The 14,153-nt window shown below is 48.0% G+C and overlaps 1 protein-coding gene and 1 long non-coding RNA gene across 3 annotated transcripts in view; one reads left to right on the top strand and one right to left on the bottom strand.

Annotated features, from left to right (window-relative positions):
• The window catches only part of LCP2 (lymphocyte cytosolic protein 2), a 48,193-nt gene that overhangs the window by 18,340 nt on the left and 15,700 nt on the right, over nt 1-14,153 (top strand). The window contains exons 4-10 of the mRNA XM_082378828.1: nt 2,625-2,690; nt 3,102-3,133; nt 3,729-3,766; nt 6,405-6,600; nt 8,789-8,886; nt 11,281-11,347; nt 11,449-11,536. Of these exons, the coding sequence (XP_082234954.1) occupies nt 2,625-2,690; nt 3,102-3,133; nt 3,729-3,766; nt 6,405-6,600; nt 8,789-8,886; nt 11,281-11,347; nt 11,449-11,536 (585 nt within the window). The remainder of the gene's footprint in view (nt 1-2,624; nt 2,691-3,101; nt 3,134-3,728; nt 3,767-6,404; nt 6,601-8,788; nt 8,887-11,280; nt 11,348-11,448; nt 11,537-14,153) is intronic.
• The window catches only part of LOC309622729, a 29,129-nt gene continuing 22,003 nt past the window's right edge, over nt 7,028-14,153 (bottom strand). The window contains exons 4-5 of one of the 2 annotated variants that reach the window (XR_014241081.1): nt 11,711-11,997; nt 7,028-8,938 (exon numbers count right to left, since the gene is read on the bottom strand). This is a non-coding gene — a long non-coding RNA (uncharacterized lncRNA). Of the gene's footprint in view, nt 8,939-11,547; nt 11,998-14,153 lie in introns of those variants that run through there. The other variant, XR_014241082.1, reaches the window with a different exon arrangement.

Genomic DNA, 14,153 nt, shown 5'->3' with positions numbered 1-14,153 from the left:
CCCTCTCTGGCTCTGCTTGCTCTCAGCTCTGTGTTGCTCCTCTGTGTGTCCTGTGGTTTGACATTTCCTTCCTTCACCAGTTAGGAGCCCAGCAGCTTCCAGCCTGGCTGCTGAAGATACCAGTAAGCAGAGGAGCTGCAGAGAGCAGGAGGTCTTTTCAGGATCAAAGCAGCTGTGTCAGCCTGTCAGGGCCTCCCCCCTCCCCCTCCCCCCTCCCCCACCCCTCCTGCACCCCCTCGCCCCCCTACACTCTGCAGGGATGTGCTGCCCAGCATCCCCCAGTTCAGGTCTTGCTGAAAAGTCACCTCCTCCCAGAGGCTTGCTCATTTTCGATTGCAACCGCACCCCACCTATGCACTCCTTCCACCCTCACCCAGCCCGCACCTCTGCTGCATGTGTGTACACACAGCTCTCACTTAGAATTTCACTTCCTTAAATGTTCGTTGTTTATTTTCTGTCTCTCTCCGCTAGAAGTAAGCTCCTCGAGAGCAGGGATCTCTGTTTTGTTCACTGAGGCACCTTGAGCCCCAGCAGAGCTCCTGGCACTTAGAAGCCCTTGAGCGCGCGCTGTTGAATGAAGGCGTGACTGAATGGGGATGGCGGCTGCAGCCATCACAGACGCACCTGGCCAGGGTGTGGGACACTGCACGTCAGAGGAGGGAGGAGAGGGACTCCCACCAGCTTCTCAAAACCATCGCTTAAAGGAAACAGAAGAACCAGGAACAAGCGCTCTGGAGGTGGGATCAGGAGGCCGCTGGGAAGCCCCATCCCCAAGCATCTCCCGGTGAAGTGTGAAATCCCAACAATGACATTATGATGGAGGATTAAACGCTGTCCTCTCTCCTTCTCTGTCCTCTAAAGTTCCCAGTGGACTTATTAACAATTCACTTATCCTGTCACTCTAATGTGTTGGAGGGTTCCGAGCAGCAGGTCCCGGGGAGCAAGGAGAAGTGGGGGGACTGGGGGCCTGGGGGATGATGGGGGACGCAAGAAGTGGTGGATGCCAAGACTACTTCTGCTAACTTAGCAATTTTGTTTTAGGCCAAACCTGTTACCTTGAGGTGGTCACTTCAGCAGAAGCAGTGTAGACCCCAGGTCATTTCCAGAGGGGCTGCAGGCTCGTTCACCCCCAGGGGGCTTCTGGCATCAGGGGCATGAACACGGGATGTGGTGTGTTCAAAGTGTGCTGCTCTGGGAACTAGGGAGGCTGGCTTCTGGGGCTGGTGCGTGTGATGGGGAGAGGGTGGCCCTCATCACTAACCCGCTGTGCAGGCCGGTCCCTTCCTCCGTCTGGGTCTCTGTGGTGCCATCTGTAAAGTGATGTTGGACTAGATCACCTCTGAGGCTCCTCCAGCTGCCCCAAATCTCTAGGGAACATGAGCCTGTTTACTGATGAGGGCTCCCTTGGTCACAGCAATGGTGCGAAGTGCGGCTGGAGCTTACTGCTAGGGCATGCCAGAGGTGCCGTCCCACTCACAAAGGCCCTTCCTGTCCTGGGGTTTGGGGATTTGCTAGTTCACAACATCCAAGGAATAAGAGGGTCCTGGCCAAGGGTGGCCTCCGGGCATGGGTGATTCAGGGAGTCTCCCACTCAGCAGGCTGTGCCTAGATCGAGAACACTTCACCAAGTGTTTGTAAGAACCCATGTCACCAAGAAGGAGTCAGGGAGCGGAGAATGGAAGGAGATTTCAGACCCAAGAAGCGCACGGGAGCTCTTGTCAAGAGTTATGCAGCGAGCAGCTGATTCCTCCAGGTCTTGGAGATGGTTTGAAGATTCTTAGAAGTTAGATATCACTACAGGGATGCCAAACCCAGAGTCAGGGGACCTCAGCCCCGGGGAATACTAACACAATAAAATACACAGCGGTCATATCCAGATCATAAGGCTGCAGGATTTCAGAGGAAGAGGAGCCAGGTGTGAGCTGACCGGTCTCCAGAGAGGGGCTCTGAGCTAGACTGAGGCCCCAGCAGAGAGCTTCCCAAGCAGGAGCAGGGACTGGTAGGGGGATGGAGGTGACAAGTTCTTCAGGAGGTGAGGAGCAGAGGCCCCACGGGCAGGGGACTGGCTGGAGGCCAAAATACCGTATGCTAACACGTATATATGGAATCTAAGGAAAAAAAAAAAGGTCATGAAGAACCTAGTGGTAAGACGGGAATAAAGACACAGACCTACTAGAGAATGGACTCGAGGATACGGGGAGGGGGAAGAGTAAGTTGGGACAAAGTGAGAGAGTGGCATGGACATATATACACTACCAAACGTAAAATAGATAGCTAGTGGGAAGCAGCCGCATAGCACAGGGAGATCAGCTCGGTGCTTTGTGACCACCTAGAGGGGTGGGATAGGGAGGGTGGGAGGGAGACGCAAGAGGGAGGGGATATGGGGATATATGTATATGTATAACTGATTCACTTTGTTATAAAGCAGAAACTAACACACCATTGTAAAGCAATTATACTCCAATAAAGATGTTAAAAAAAATAAAAATAAAAAGAGGCTGGCCAATATTGGCCCAGGTACCTGAGGTCACACAGATCAGGGAACTTCAGGGCTCAGCGGGAGGAAGTTTGGGGCAGCGGGGAGATGATTGTTTTGTCACCTCTCCTGTCCCTTTATCTTGTAGGATTCTCAGTAAGTTAAGTCAAGAAATCAACAAAAATGAAGAGAGAAGGAGCATTTTCACACGCAAGTGAGTGGGGCCGCTGAGGGCCTGGTGTCACTTTAATGAAATGCAAGGAATTTTCAAACCCAAGTCTAACTTTAAATGGGAGTCACGGGAGTGGTTTTGCCCCCATTTCTGATCCGCAGTGATCCTTCAGTCCAGGGGTCCCCCCTCTCTGCCCTGTGTCTGGGACATCAGGGGAACTTCCCCTAGAGAGTCAGACAGTCACAAGCTCCCAACTGTGCCACCAACATGGCTTTGGTGGTTTCCAGAATTTTCGGGTAGCCTGGACCTGGTTTCAGAGCAACAAGGACAGCGGTCCTGGGTGGTGAGACATACCCTCCCCCGGGGGGCTCCTCTTGCAGGGCTGGACTGAGGAAAGAGGGAGATCTCCCTAAGTCAGTAGGGCCATTAATGCAATGCTGTTTGTCTTTACAGACCCCAAGTCCAGCGGTTTCCTGAGGAAACAGGTAAAGGTCTCGGGGTGAGAGCAAGGGCTTTAGGAGGTGACAGGCGCTTTCGTTCTTCTGCTGCTGGTCCAGATTGAGGGGAGGAGAGATGTCACTATGCCGGAGCACTTGGCTATGGCCCCTTCTGAGCTGGGACCCTCTGCAGAGACACAGGGAGGGACTCTATGGGGTGCATGGAATGACCCGGGCTTTGAACTGAACACCTAAGCAGAGCCAGCCCTCCTGCTTCTGAGTCTTTAAAGCAATTATTCAGTTGTTAAATTGCACATCCTGTTAAAATGCAGATTCCTGGGTCCCACTCAGTCCTGCTGAATCAGAAGCTCTAGGGATAGGGCCCGGGGTATCTGCATATTTTAAAGCACTCTCAAGTGACTTTTATGCATGTGAAAGGTTAAGAACCACTGCCTCTGTCTGGCAGAATGAGCCCCTCAAGTAGAAATTCTAGAGCTGATACTGAATTGTTAACCCCCAGGTATGTAGCATGAAGGCCTGGAATGGGGCAGTGGTGGGGAAGGATCCCGGAGTGGGGAGCGGCTCTGACTTTCCTTCTTGCGGCTTCTTTTGGTACCGATGCTGGTGTTATCCTCTTCCACAGAAAGCCACGAAGAAGACAACGGCGGCTGGTCATCCTTTGTGAGTATGGGGTGGGCCGTTCTTCCACCTTACAGCTGTTTCCAGAGTGCCTTTGTCATAAGGAACCAGCATGATGCTGAAAGGAGCAAGGCCCTGATAGAGCCACCCAGGGGTCAGATGATGTGCTCTGTGAAGGCCAGAGCCTTCTAGTAACTTTCTGGCTTTGCGATCCACGGCGTCTCTGGCCTCATCTACTCCCCTCTGCCCTTGTAGCACGAGAGCAGCTGTAGACGACACCTGAATGAATGGGCTTGGTTTTGTGCCACCAGCCCTTCACTGACAAACAACAGACAGTGGGCTGGACTTGGCCACGGGCTGTGGGGTGCTGACCACGCCATTATCCACCGTGCACACCTCCACAGCAGGGCCCTCCCCCAAACCCCTGCTCCACATGGTCTACACTAAAGTAGCTTTAAAGTAGCCTTTCTCATAGGCTTAAGTCCCCACTGGTGACCCAGAGGGAAAGGGAGTTCAGAATTAACTATCAGCCCTGGAAAGACCTCAGGGATGGGCCAATCCAACTGGGTTTTATATTTGAGGGGTCATGATGGCGCCTTTGAGAGTCTGATGAATTCTGCACATCTTGTCCCCAGAAAACTGCATATGTAGTCACCGTGCTTGAAGCCAGACTCAGGCTAAGAACTCCATTACGGCTCGTAGCCCAGTCTGCTCACTTTACAGATGAAGCAGCCGAGCCCGCTGGAGAACGTAGAGCCACACGTCTAGTTAGAGGCAGGCCAAGGTCCCAGGTCGCCCACCCTCCGTCCAGGGGTCTTTCTGGTAAGCGGCTGCCTCTAGTGCCTTTAGGAAGCAGGCACTAAACATCCCTTGTCCTGCTGGGATTCTGGTAAAAGAAAGCATTGAATGTGAAAAAAAAAAAAAAAAATGCTAGCTAAGTCTGTGCTTTCTACATGAGAACAAAGGAATATGACAGATTAATTTTGTTCCAAAGGGAAAATAGACCAGTTTCCCCCCAAATGTTTACATTTTTAGGCAGAAGCTGCATCTTTGCCGCTTCTTGCCATGTAGTCCCTCCCGTGAGCTCAGCCTGAGGCTAACCACCTCCATCTTCTCTGTAAACAGGGAGTCTCCACTAGCCACTGGCTACAACATTTGGGATTCCATGAAGTGCCCAGCACTGCACAGGGCACTGGGGGGTGATGGAGACGAAGAACCCAATTCTATGAGCATTTTATAGCTTAGATGACACACACACAGGGCAGAATATGATTAGGAACAAAAACACACATAGAAATATTCAAGCCAAATCACCGGGAGAAAATAAGTTTTCTAGAAGCAGAGAGGAAAAGTCTATTGTTGAGAAGGGCTTGTGGGGTAAAGGCCTGGTGGAAAGTCAGGAGCCACAGGGCTGGGGTGTGCAGGCTGAGAGATTGCAGGGAGCCCCTCTAGGTCTAGGGGGCAGTCAGCAAGGGCTGCAGAGGCACTGAGGCCGTGGTTCCGAAGTCTTTCCCGTTCATCAGGGGTTCCATCCTCTGTTCTCAAGTTATAGGAACACTGATGGCAGGACGAAATCTTTTCTGGAGTTCAGGAAGGTACTCAACCTCGTCTTCCAATATTAGAAATATACATATTCCACAAGTCAAAAAATTAACACATGCATCTTTCACTTGAGCACCTTAGACAGGCTTCCTTAAGCCACCTAGTAAGGTTGTCAGGATTTCTAGGCTCTCAGTGCACACCTTTCCTCGCCAAGTTGCAACCTCCTGTTGCTTCTTTCCACACTGCCCTTGACTTTAGAGAAATGCCCTGGGCTCATTTAGGACCCACTTGACCTTGACCTGAGAGTGATAAGCCAGTCATTGCTTGGCAGCTGATGGTGCCACTTCTGCCTGGGAAATCATTACTGTAACTGTCCACTTTCATGGGTTGCTTCAAAGGCAATCACCCAGCCCCTAGGGCTTAATTTCCCTGAGATCCACAGAGAAGCATACGTGAAATACAATAAATAATTTAAAATTTAGAAAGAGTATCTTCCAAGAGAGCAGCTTCACACTCAGTGCCAGATGTCACGAATAATAAGCTGTTGTTTTTATACACTCAGCTCTCAGCAAAGGGACTAGCCCAGCCCTGACTATCCCCTCTCAGGCACAACTTAACCTGCCTTCTAGTTAACAGGCTTTGGTTGTCTGGTTTCCCCATTAGGGAAGAAAGTTTTGAGCATAGGCACCCTAAGAACAGAACTGACAATTAACTAGGGGCATCACAAACACTCCTGGTGTTTAGTCTTCCTCTTGGCAATGTCTGGAGTAAAAAACGTGTTTACTCCAAACAGCGGGCTCTCCCATCCCTCTGTTCCTGTATCCCCCTCATTTCTTCTGCTTTTCTCTGTTGTGCAAAAAAATGTAGAGAAAAATGCACTTGCCTAGTGGTCTGAAGACCTTGACGGGGGTCCCAAGTCTACATCTTGCTGGCCCTGTGATTTTGTACCCCCTGAGCTCAGTATCCTCATGTGTAGTGGGAGGACCGTCCTAGTGCTGACTGCCCCCAATTGAGGACCACTGTGAGGCTTGGCAGAGAGAGAGTAGATGCGGGCACGCCTACTGTCAAGGGACCTCTACACACCGTGTGGTCCCCATCACTGGTAAGCCGCCCCATCACAACATCACTGTGTTGGCAGGAAGATGACTATGAAAGTCCCGATGATGATCAGGATGGGGAGGATGACGGTGACTATGAGTCCCCCAATGAAGAGGAAGAGGCACCCGTGGAAGACGATGCCGATTATGAACCGCCACCCTCCAACGATGAGGAGGCTCTGCAGAACTCCATCCTGCCTGCCAAGCCTTTCTCCAACCCCAGCTCCACGTACATAGGTAAGGGCCCTGGCGGCCCAGCCCCCAGCCCCCACTGATGTATGGGAGGCCAACGCCCATGCAGCAGAAAGCTTGGCATGCTGATGCCAGCTAACCAGCTCTGTGGCTTTGGGCAAGTGACTCCACCTCTCTGGGCCTCAATTTCCTCATCTTTGAAATAGGACAATACCAATACAGACCACATAGGTTCGCTGTGAGGATCAATAATATTTATGATTTGCAGACAAATATTTATGATTGCAGACAAATCATCGCTGATGGTGGGTGATATTGAACTGCCAGTTACGGGTATTTGGAAGTAATAGGTTATTTTGAGTGTTACTTTGGTACTCAAGAGGACTGTCCTGTTCCTCCCCATCTTTGACCAATTCATGATTAGGTGGCACCACTACCCACAGACTGTCAGAATAAATATAACAATATTGAATGTGGTTTGGCCATAACTTTAATATCTTTAAACAGTATTCAAGATTTTCACTGTCTATCTGCTCCTGTCAGCCCATTTCTCCCTCATTCATTTATTCATTCATCCATTCAACAAAAATTATTGGTCTTCTATTATGAGCCAGGCATCATTCTAAATGCTGAAATTCAAAATCATCCGGAAAGAAGACACAGCCCTTGCCTCACAGGGCTTACACTCTAGCAGTGGTGTAACAGAAAGTAGGCGCATACACACTTGCATAATATCAAGGAGTGAGCTAGAAAGTTGATGATCAATATCACAAAAATTAATACCACGAATCCTTTAGGCTGTGTAACACTTGGCAATTTTAAAGCCCTTTCACGCTCTGTCGACATTTCATTTTGTGTTTTGAAGCACCCTGTATGATACAGGCAACAATTATCAAGCCTGTTTCATATATAGGGAAATTAAGACCCTGAGAAGAAACAGGTAACTAAGTCGTTGAGTGCCTCATACATGCCAGTTCTGAGCGTACAGAATGAACGAGATGGTAGACAGTCCTCACCCTAAAGAATTCATAGTCCAGGCAACATCAAACAAATGAGTCGCAAAATGACTTAATTAAACCATGATATATACTCAGGGAGACAAGCGTGGGAGATGAGGCTGGGGCATATGCCTGATCTGGACTTGCTTCCCTGAGGATATGATATTTAATCTGAAACTTAAAGGGTGAACAGGAGTTGGCTAAGTGAGCATAGAGGTGGGAAGGAAAGAGCATTCTAAGCAGTGGAAATGGCCGTGCAAAAGCCCTGAGGCTGAAAGGAGCATGACGGGTCAGAGGAGCTGACAGATGGCCAGAGCGGGTGCACTGGTATGGGATTAGACCAGGCTTGCTGGGTTCTGAGCCCCATTCTCTGTGGAAGAGTGCTGCTTCCCCAGGACTGGGGCTAGGGTGAGGCAGAAGAGACAGCCAGGGCACAAAATGTAAGAATGCTGTCACTTCCTCACAGTCTTGGCCTGGCCTTTCCCTGTCAAAGGGATGGAACACTGCCAGCCTGTCAACCTGGCCTGGGGATACTTCTGTGATGACCAGAAGGATGTGAGTTTTTGTTAAGAGTCTGTGGTTTGGTTACAGGAGTCGGTGACTGGCTCCTCCCTTTAAGAAAGGAGGAAGTGGTGGGGGTGGGGGGGAGGGAGGACAACCCAGAGCATTTGTGAGGGGAAGGAAGGGGACCTAGGACAGGATCCTCATGAGCCATGACAGTGGATTTCACCTTGCCCAGGCAGCTGGGTGTGCCTCAGTGTATGTGTCTCTGTGTGTGTCTGCGTGTGCATGTGTGCACATATGCATGTGAGCATTTGTGTGTCTGTACATGTTTACTTCTGTACAATTTTGTCTGAAAACACTCCCTCACGGTTCTGGCTGAATTAATTACTAAGAGGCCTTTTTTCATGCCTTCATCAACAAAACCTCTGATGAATACCTGTTCCCCAGAGGTCAGGTGAGTGTTGCTCCGAAGTATAAGAGTAAGACAAACCGGGCAGGTACAGAGAAGGCAAGGGGCCAAGGACTCCCCACCCTGTATGACCCAGGTGTGGGCACATCCCTGCCATGTTGGCTGGGGCTGGCCTTGGTGCTGGGGGGAGTCTGTGGGATCCAGCAATGCGGAGATGCCCCCAGCCGGCGCTGGAGGGGTTCCTGGAGAGCCCTGGGTGTGGCCCACACTCGCCTAGATGTAGCATTTCTCCTTTCATTTTAATGCCTTTGTGTTTCCACAGACCGGCCCCACTCCGGGAAAGTGCAGCAGCCTCCCGTGCCCCCGCAGAGGCCGATGGCCGCCATCCTTCCTTTGCCCGCCGGCGGCCGGGCTCATTCGGTAGGCTCCATACTTTCTGTTATGCCACTTTGTGTCCACTCGATGATTTCCTCTGCAGAGAGAAAAAACTACAGACATCTTTATGCAATTCTAGCCAGTAAGAAAAAGTTATATGTAGGCCGGGAAAATGCATTCCCAAGTACTCACAGTGGGCTTTTTGGAGGATGAAATACTAGTGATTTTTATACACATCATAATCCTTTTATCATCGGTATTTTCTCTTTACCATAAACCATATAAGCTATTTGTATAATAAAGTCTCCTTCTAGTATTCATTGGGCTATTTTTTCTGACTTTTGAAATAAGTGAAAACTGTAAAATAAACTAATGGCACCTACTAGTATTTGGGTCCCCAGCCTTCCCTCCTGCAAAAGGACTTGCGCCACCTGCTGGCCAACATCTGAAATTCCACCGACAAAAGGTTTGAGAACAAAACGTGCAATGCCATGAACCCAGGGAGAGAGGCAGCAAACTCCCTTTCCTCTTTCTTCAAGCTTACAGTCTCAGATCCCGTGGTTCTACTTAACTAACAGGCATACCTCGTTTTATTGCATTTTGCTTTATTGCGTTTCACAGATACTGCATTTTTTTTACAAATTGAAGATTTGTGGCAACTCCGCCGTGTCAGATGATGGTTAGCATTTTTTAGCAATATTTTAAAAGTAAGGTATGCACATTGTTTTATTAGACATAATGCTATCGCACACTTAATAGACTTCAGTATAGTATAAATGTAACTTTTATATTCAGTGGGAAATAAAAAAAATTGTGTGACTAGTGTTAACGAAAATTCAATTAACAATCAAACTAAGAAGAAAAAAAGAGAATTTTATTTGAGCCAAACTGAGGATTATAACCTGGGAGACAGACTCTCAGAAGCTCTGAGAACTGCTCCACTGGTCAGGAGCTCGAGATTCAGTTTCATACATTTTTGAGACAAAGAATCATGTATCATATTGACAGGTTAGTATTAAACACAAAGTTCATCAGAGATGTTTTGGTCAGGTGTGTACCTACAGAGTGAGCCTTTAGGTCAGTGTGACTCCCTGACAGGATGAGAAAGAAATACTAAACTTAAAAGTCACAATGGTGGTTTCAGAAGAAACCATTTTTCTCCAAGTTTGTTTATATCCTCCTGCCTTGAGGAGGTCTGGTTAATGCATAATACAAATGCACATTGCACATTAGGAAAGGCCCATCACCAATGGGGGCATATTATATGTGTTTCAGCTATGACTTAGTTTGATTGTCCTGTCATAGAGAAATTTATGATTTTTCCTCATCACTAGGCTTCTTTTGATTTTTGCTTTATTGCGGTGGTCTGGAACCGAACCCGCAATATCTCTGAGGTAGGCTTGTATCCAGAGAGGCCCGGAGAAGTTCAGGATCAGGAATCAATAGTTGGAAATGTGCTCTTTTCATAAAAGACCAGAGCACTTTGACAGCTGTGGTGAATGCCAAGTGTCAGGGCTAGAAGAAGGGAGAGGACATATTTTCCCCAAAGCTCAAAATCCAGATCACCCCACAGTTTGGGACACCTCATCTAAGAACAGATGGCTTCCTCCTGCTTTTGCAGTTTTATTACAAAGGGGGCTCATGGAGCTGAATTTATCTACACATGCATTTTGCTCTTGAAATCTGTACCGCTTCACCTCACTCTTGGGATGCAGAATTCATTCATTCAATCTACAGACATTTATTGAGCCGCAGTGCCCAGCAGTGTTCTAGCTGCTGGGAATAGAGTGTGAACAAGACAAATAAGATCCCTGCTTTCATAAAATTTTTATTTGGGTTAGGGGTAGATGGATGATAAACAAGTATAGAGATGTATAAACAAGGTAATTTGAGTAGTAACGTGTGGCTAGGGAGACAGAAGACCAGGGAACATGATGGTAGGTGGGGAGGTGACATTGAGCTGGCCAGGGTGAGCCAGCTGTGGCGAGAGCTGGGAAAACAACATCCCAGGCAGAGGAAAGCACAAGTACAGAGATGCCAAAGAGTGCATAAGCTTGAGATTTTGCAGGAACTGCAGGAAGATACTTATGGTGAGAGTCCGGTGGGCACTGGAGAGAGGAGCGTACAAAGGTGTTGGACGGGTGGGTGGAGAGGGGGCAGCTCAGGCAGAGCTTCGCGGGCCATGGTGAGTTTTATGTTTGTTCCTAATGTGATAGGAGCAACTGAAAAGCTTGGCAGGGGAGTGACATGCGGAAAACACTCTCACAGTGTGTGGGACAGGGAGCTCAGTTCAGGTGAGAAATGGACAGTTATATGTGTGAGTGGAACATGGGGGTGGAGAAAAGTGAACAACTTCACACCTATTTAGGCGGATAAAGCCCTCAGGGCTTGCTGATGGGTTGGAAATGCTTCCTAATACGTGGATTTCTTTTAAAGCAGCCACTACCGCCACCCCAGCTCAACCACGAAGAGCCTAGCAGAAGTAGAAACCAAAAAACAGCAAAGCGTAAGTATAGGGGCTGCCCTCTCTTGCCCACCAGCCCACCCGCACCCCTCCCCCAGCCAACTGCTCTCTTCTTTGAACTGACTTCAGTGTTTCCCTTTCAGTCCCTGCTCCTTCCATAGACAGAAGCACGAAACCGCCCCTAGATCGTTCCTTAGCTCCGTTTGACAGAGAGCCCTTCGCACTAGGTTGGTGTCTTTTATATTTGATGCATAGTAACAGTGGCCAACATTTATAGAGTGCTTACTGCGTGCTTTTCACAGGGACCATCTCGTTTAACTATCCCCACAATGCTATGAAGTGGGGACTATTAGAATCATCCTCATGGTACAGATGAGGAAACTGAGGCATGAAGAGGTAACTTACCAAGTTTACTCGGCTACCAAGTGATGGGGGTGGAAACCCAGACTCAGAGAAGCCTGATGTAGAGCTTCTGTCCTTAGCCCTGTGCTGGGCCTGCTTCTCCATGGGTGCCATCTGTGTACACACATCCATCCCATGTCCTCCTGAAGGAGGATGGGGAGGCATCTGGGCTAAGAGGCAAGAGGCCTGGGAGAGCTGTTGTCGGCTGCCTTGGCTGCTAACTTAGCAGCTCACTGACCACAGGGATGTTGCTTTTTCAAAGCTGTCTCCTTATTTGTCAGGTGGGTGCTCTGTAATGAGAAAATACTTTATAAAACTCTAAGGTGCTATTCAAATGTTAGAGCTGTCTTTTGTTGTATGGGTGGTTGACCAAATTGTAGGTATACTACAGTTCTTTCCTCCAGAATTGGCCCAGAGTATTCTTGGATTGCAGTTACCTCTACATAAAGCTATTTTTAATCCAATTCTAAAACTTAGCTACAATTTATTGAGCACCTACTATGGGTCAAGTGCTTTACCTACCACAAATAAGTTACAGTTGTCTCTCAGTATCCGTAGGGGGGATCCCTGGATCCAGGATCCCTGTGGATATCAAAATCCAGGGATACTCAAGTCTCTTACATAAAATGGTGTAGTATTTGCATATAACTTATGTACATCTTCCCGTGGACTTTAAATCATCTCTAGATTACTCATAATACCTAATACAATATAAATGCTAAGTAAATACAACATAAATACACGTACATAGTTGCCAGTGCATGGCAAATTCAAGTGTTGCTTTTTAGAACTTTCTGGAATTATTTTTCCAAATATTGTTGATCTGAGGTTGGTTGATTCATGGGTGTGGAACCCATGGCTATGGAGCGTTATCTCTACATTATCTCTAGTCCTCACCCCCGCCCAACAAAGAGGGGGTATTATCATCCTCACTTTGCAGATGATAAAGCTGAGGTTCAGAGAGGTTGAATAAATTTCCCAAATTTGCATAATTAGGGAATTGCAGGATTTGAACCCAAGTGTTTCTGACTTCACTGTGGGTGCCCTTTTCCACCACATAATGCTGCAGTTGGAGACACTGGATTTTCCTTGCCGTGGACTAGGGAGTTCTGGGCAAGGAGCCCTGGGCCTTGAGGGGTAAGGAGCCTGGAACCCCCAGCCCACCCCAGCCCTTCCTTAGCTTCCCGGTGAGCAAGGCATTTAGCCTTTGTGGCCTCAGTTTCCTCTTTTGTCGGCAAAACAACTTTCAGTTCTTGGATTTGATGCCACTGCTTGCTGCTGTTTCCCTGAACTGTACCACAGCTCTGCCGACTCATGCAAAGCTATATTGGCTATCTGAGTTTCAAATGGCCTGCTGCAGAGGGCTGGACAAATTACGTGAAAATGAAGTCCGAGAGATTCGACTTCAGACCCCAGCCCTGCTTACTACCATGAGTCAAAGCATCAGAAAAATGGAATACTGATGTCAAATCCTTCAGGATCACTTCCTGAATAAAAGTTACCCTTTTAAAATATTTTTATTTATTTATTTTTTTAAAGACACCTTTTCTTGACAGTACCAGCTCTACCCTTGAATTACTCCCTTATCCGTGATGTTTTAGGAGAATTAACCTCTTACAATGCTCAGACTCTTATCGGGAGACTCCTAACATGCCCAGGGAATATGCATAAATCAGCAGATGTTTTTAAAAGAAAACCTATTCATTATAATGATATAATTTATATCATTATATCTAATGATATAAATTTAAGTTTTCTGGGTACCCCTCTGAAGTAGGGTTTCCACCTCAAACCAAAATTTTATAAATAATGAACATTTTTTTTTCTTTTAAAGTTTGTTTTTTTTTTTTTAATTTATTTTTGGCTGTGTTGGGTCTTCGTTTCTGTGCGAGGGCTTTCTCTAGTTGCGGCAAGTGGGGGCCGTTCTTCATCGCAGTGCGCAGGCCTCTCACTATCGCGGCCTCTCTTGTTGCGGAGCACAGGCTCCAGACGCACAGGCTCAGTAATTGTGGCTCATGGGCTTAGTTGCTCCGCGGCATGTGGGATCTTCCCAGACCAGGGCTCGAACCCGTGTCCCCTGCATTGGCAGGCAGATTCTCAACCACTGCGCCACCAGGGAAGCCCTAATGAACATTTTTTATACCACCCAACTCTCTCCCGCTAGGCAGTGAGCTCTTCACAGTGGAACAAGATTCTTAGGGCCTATCATGGGCCAGGGATGTGTTCAGTCTTTAAGGAATAAATCATGTTGCGAAAATGCAACTCCAGACAGATGTATCACCATTCACCCTAGGGTGTTAGCTGAGCTGGGGGTGGAGGGAGGGGAAGAAAGAGGAGCTATCTAACAATTGTCAGCACCCATGGGTCATTGCCTGGCCCTGCATATAAATTGTCACCTGATCCTTATAGCAAATCTATGCAGTTTTAACCTATAATTCTTATAGCA

The sequence above is a fragment of the Balaenoptera borealis genome (genome assembly GCF_965194805.1).
Source record: "Balaenoptera borealis genome assembly, chromosome: 2".
In the NCBI taxonomy this organism is placed as follows: Eukaryota; Metazoa; Chordata; class Mammalia; order Artiodactyla; family Balaenopteridae; genus Balaenoptera; species Balaenoptera borealis.
Note: the sequence above shows the minus strand (reverse complement) of the source record. Positions and strands in the feature narration are given on the sequence as shown.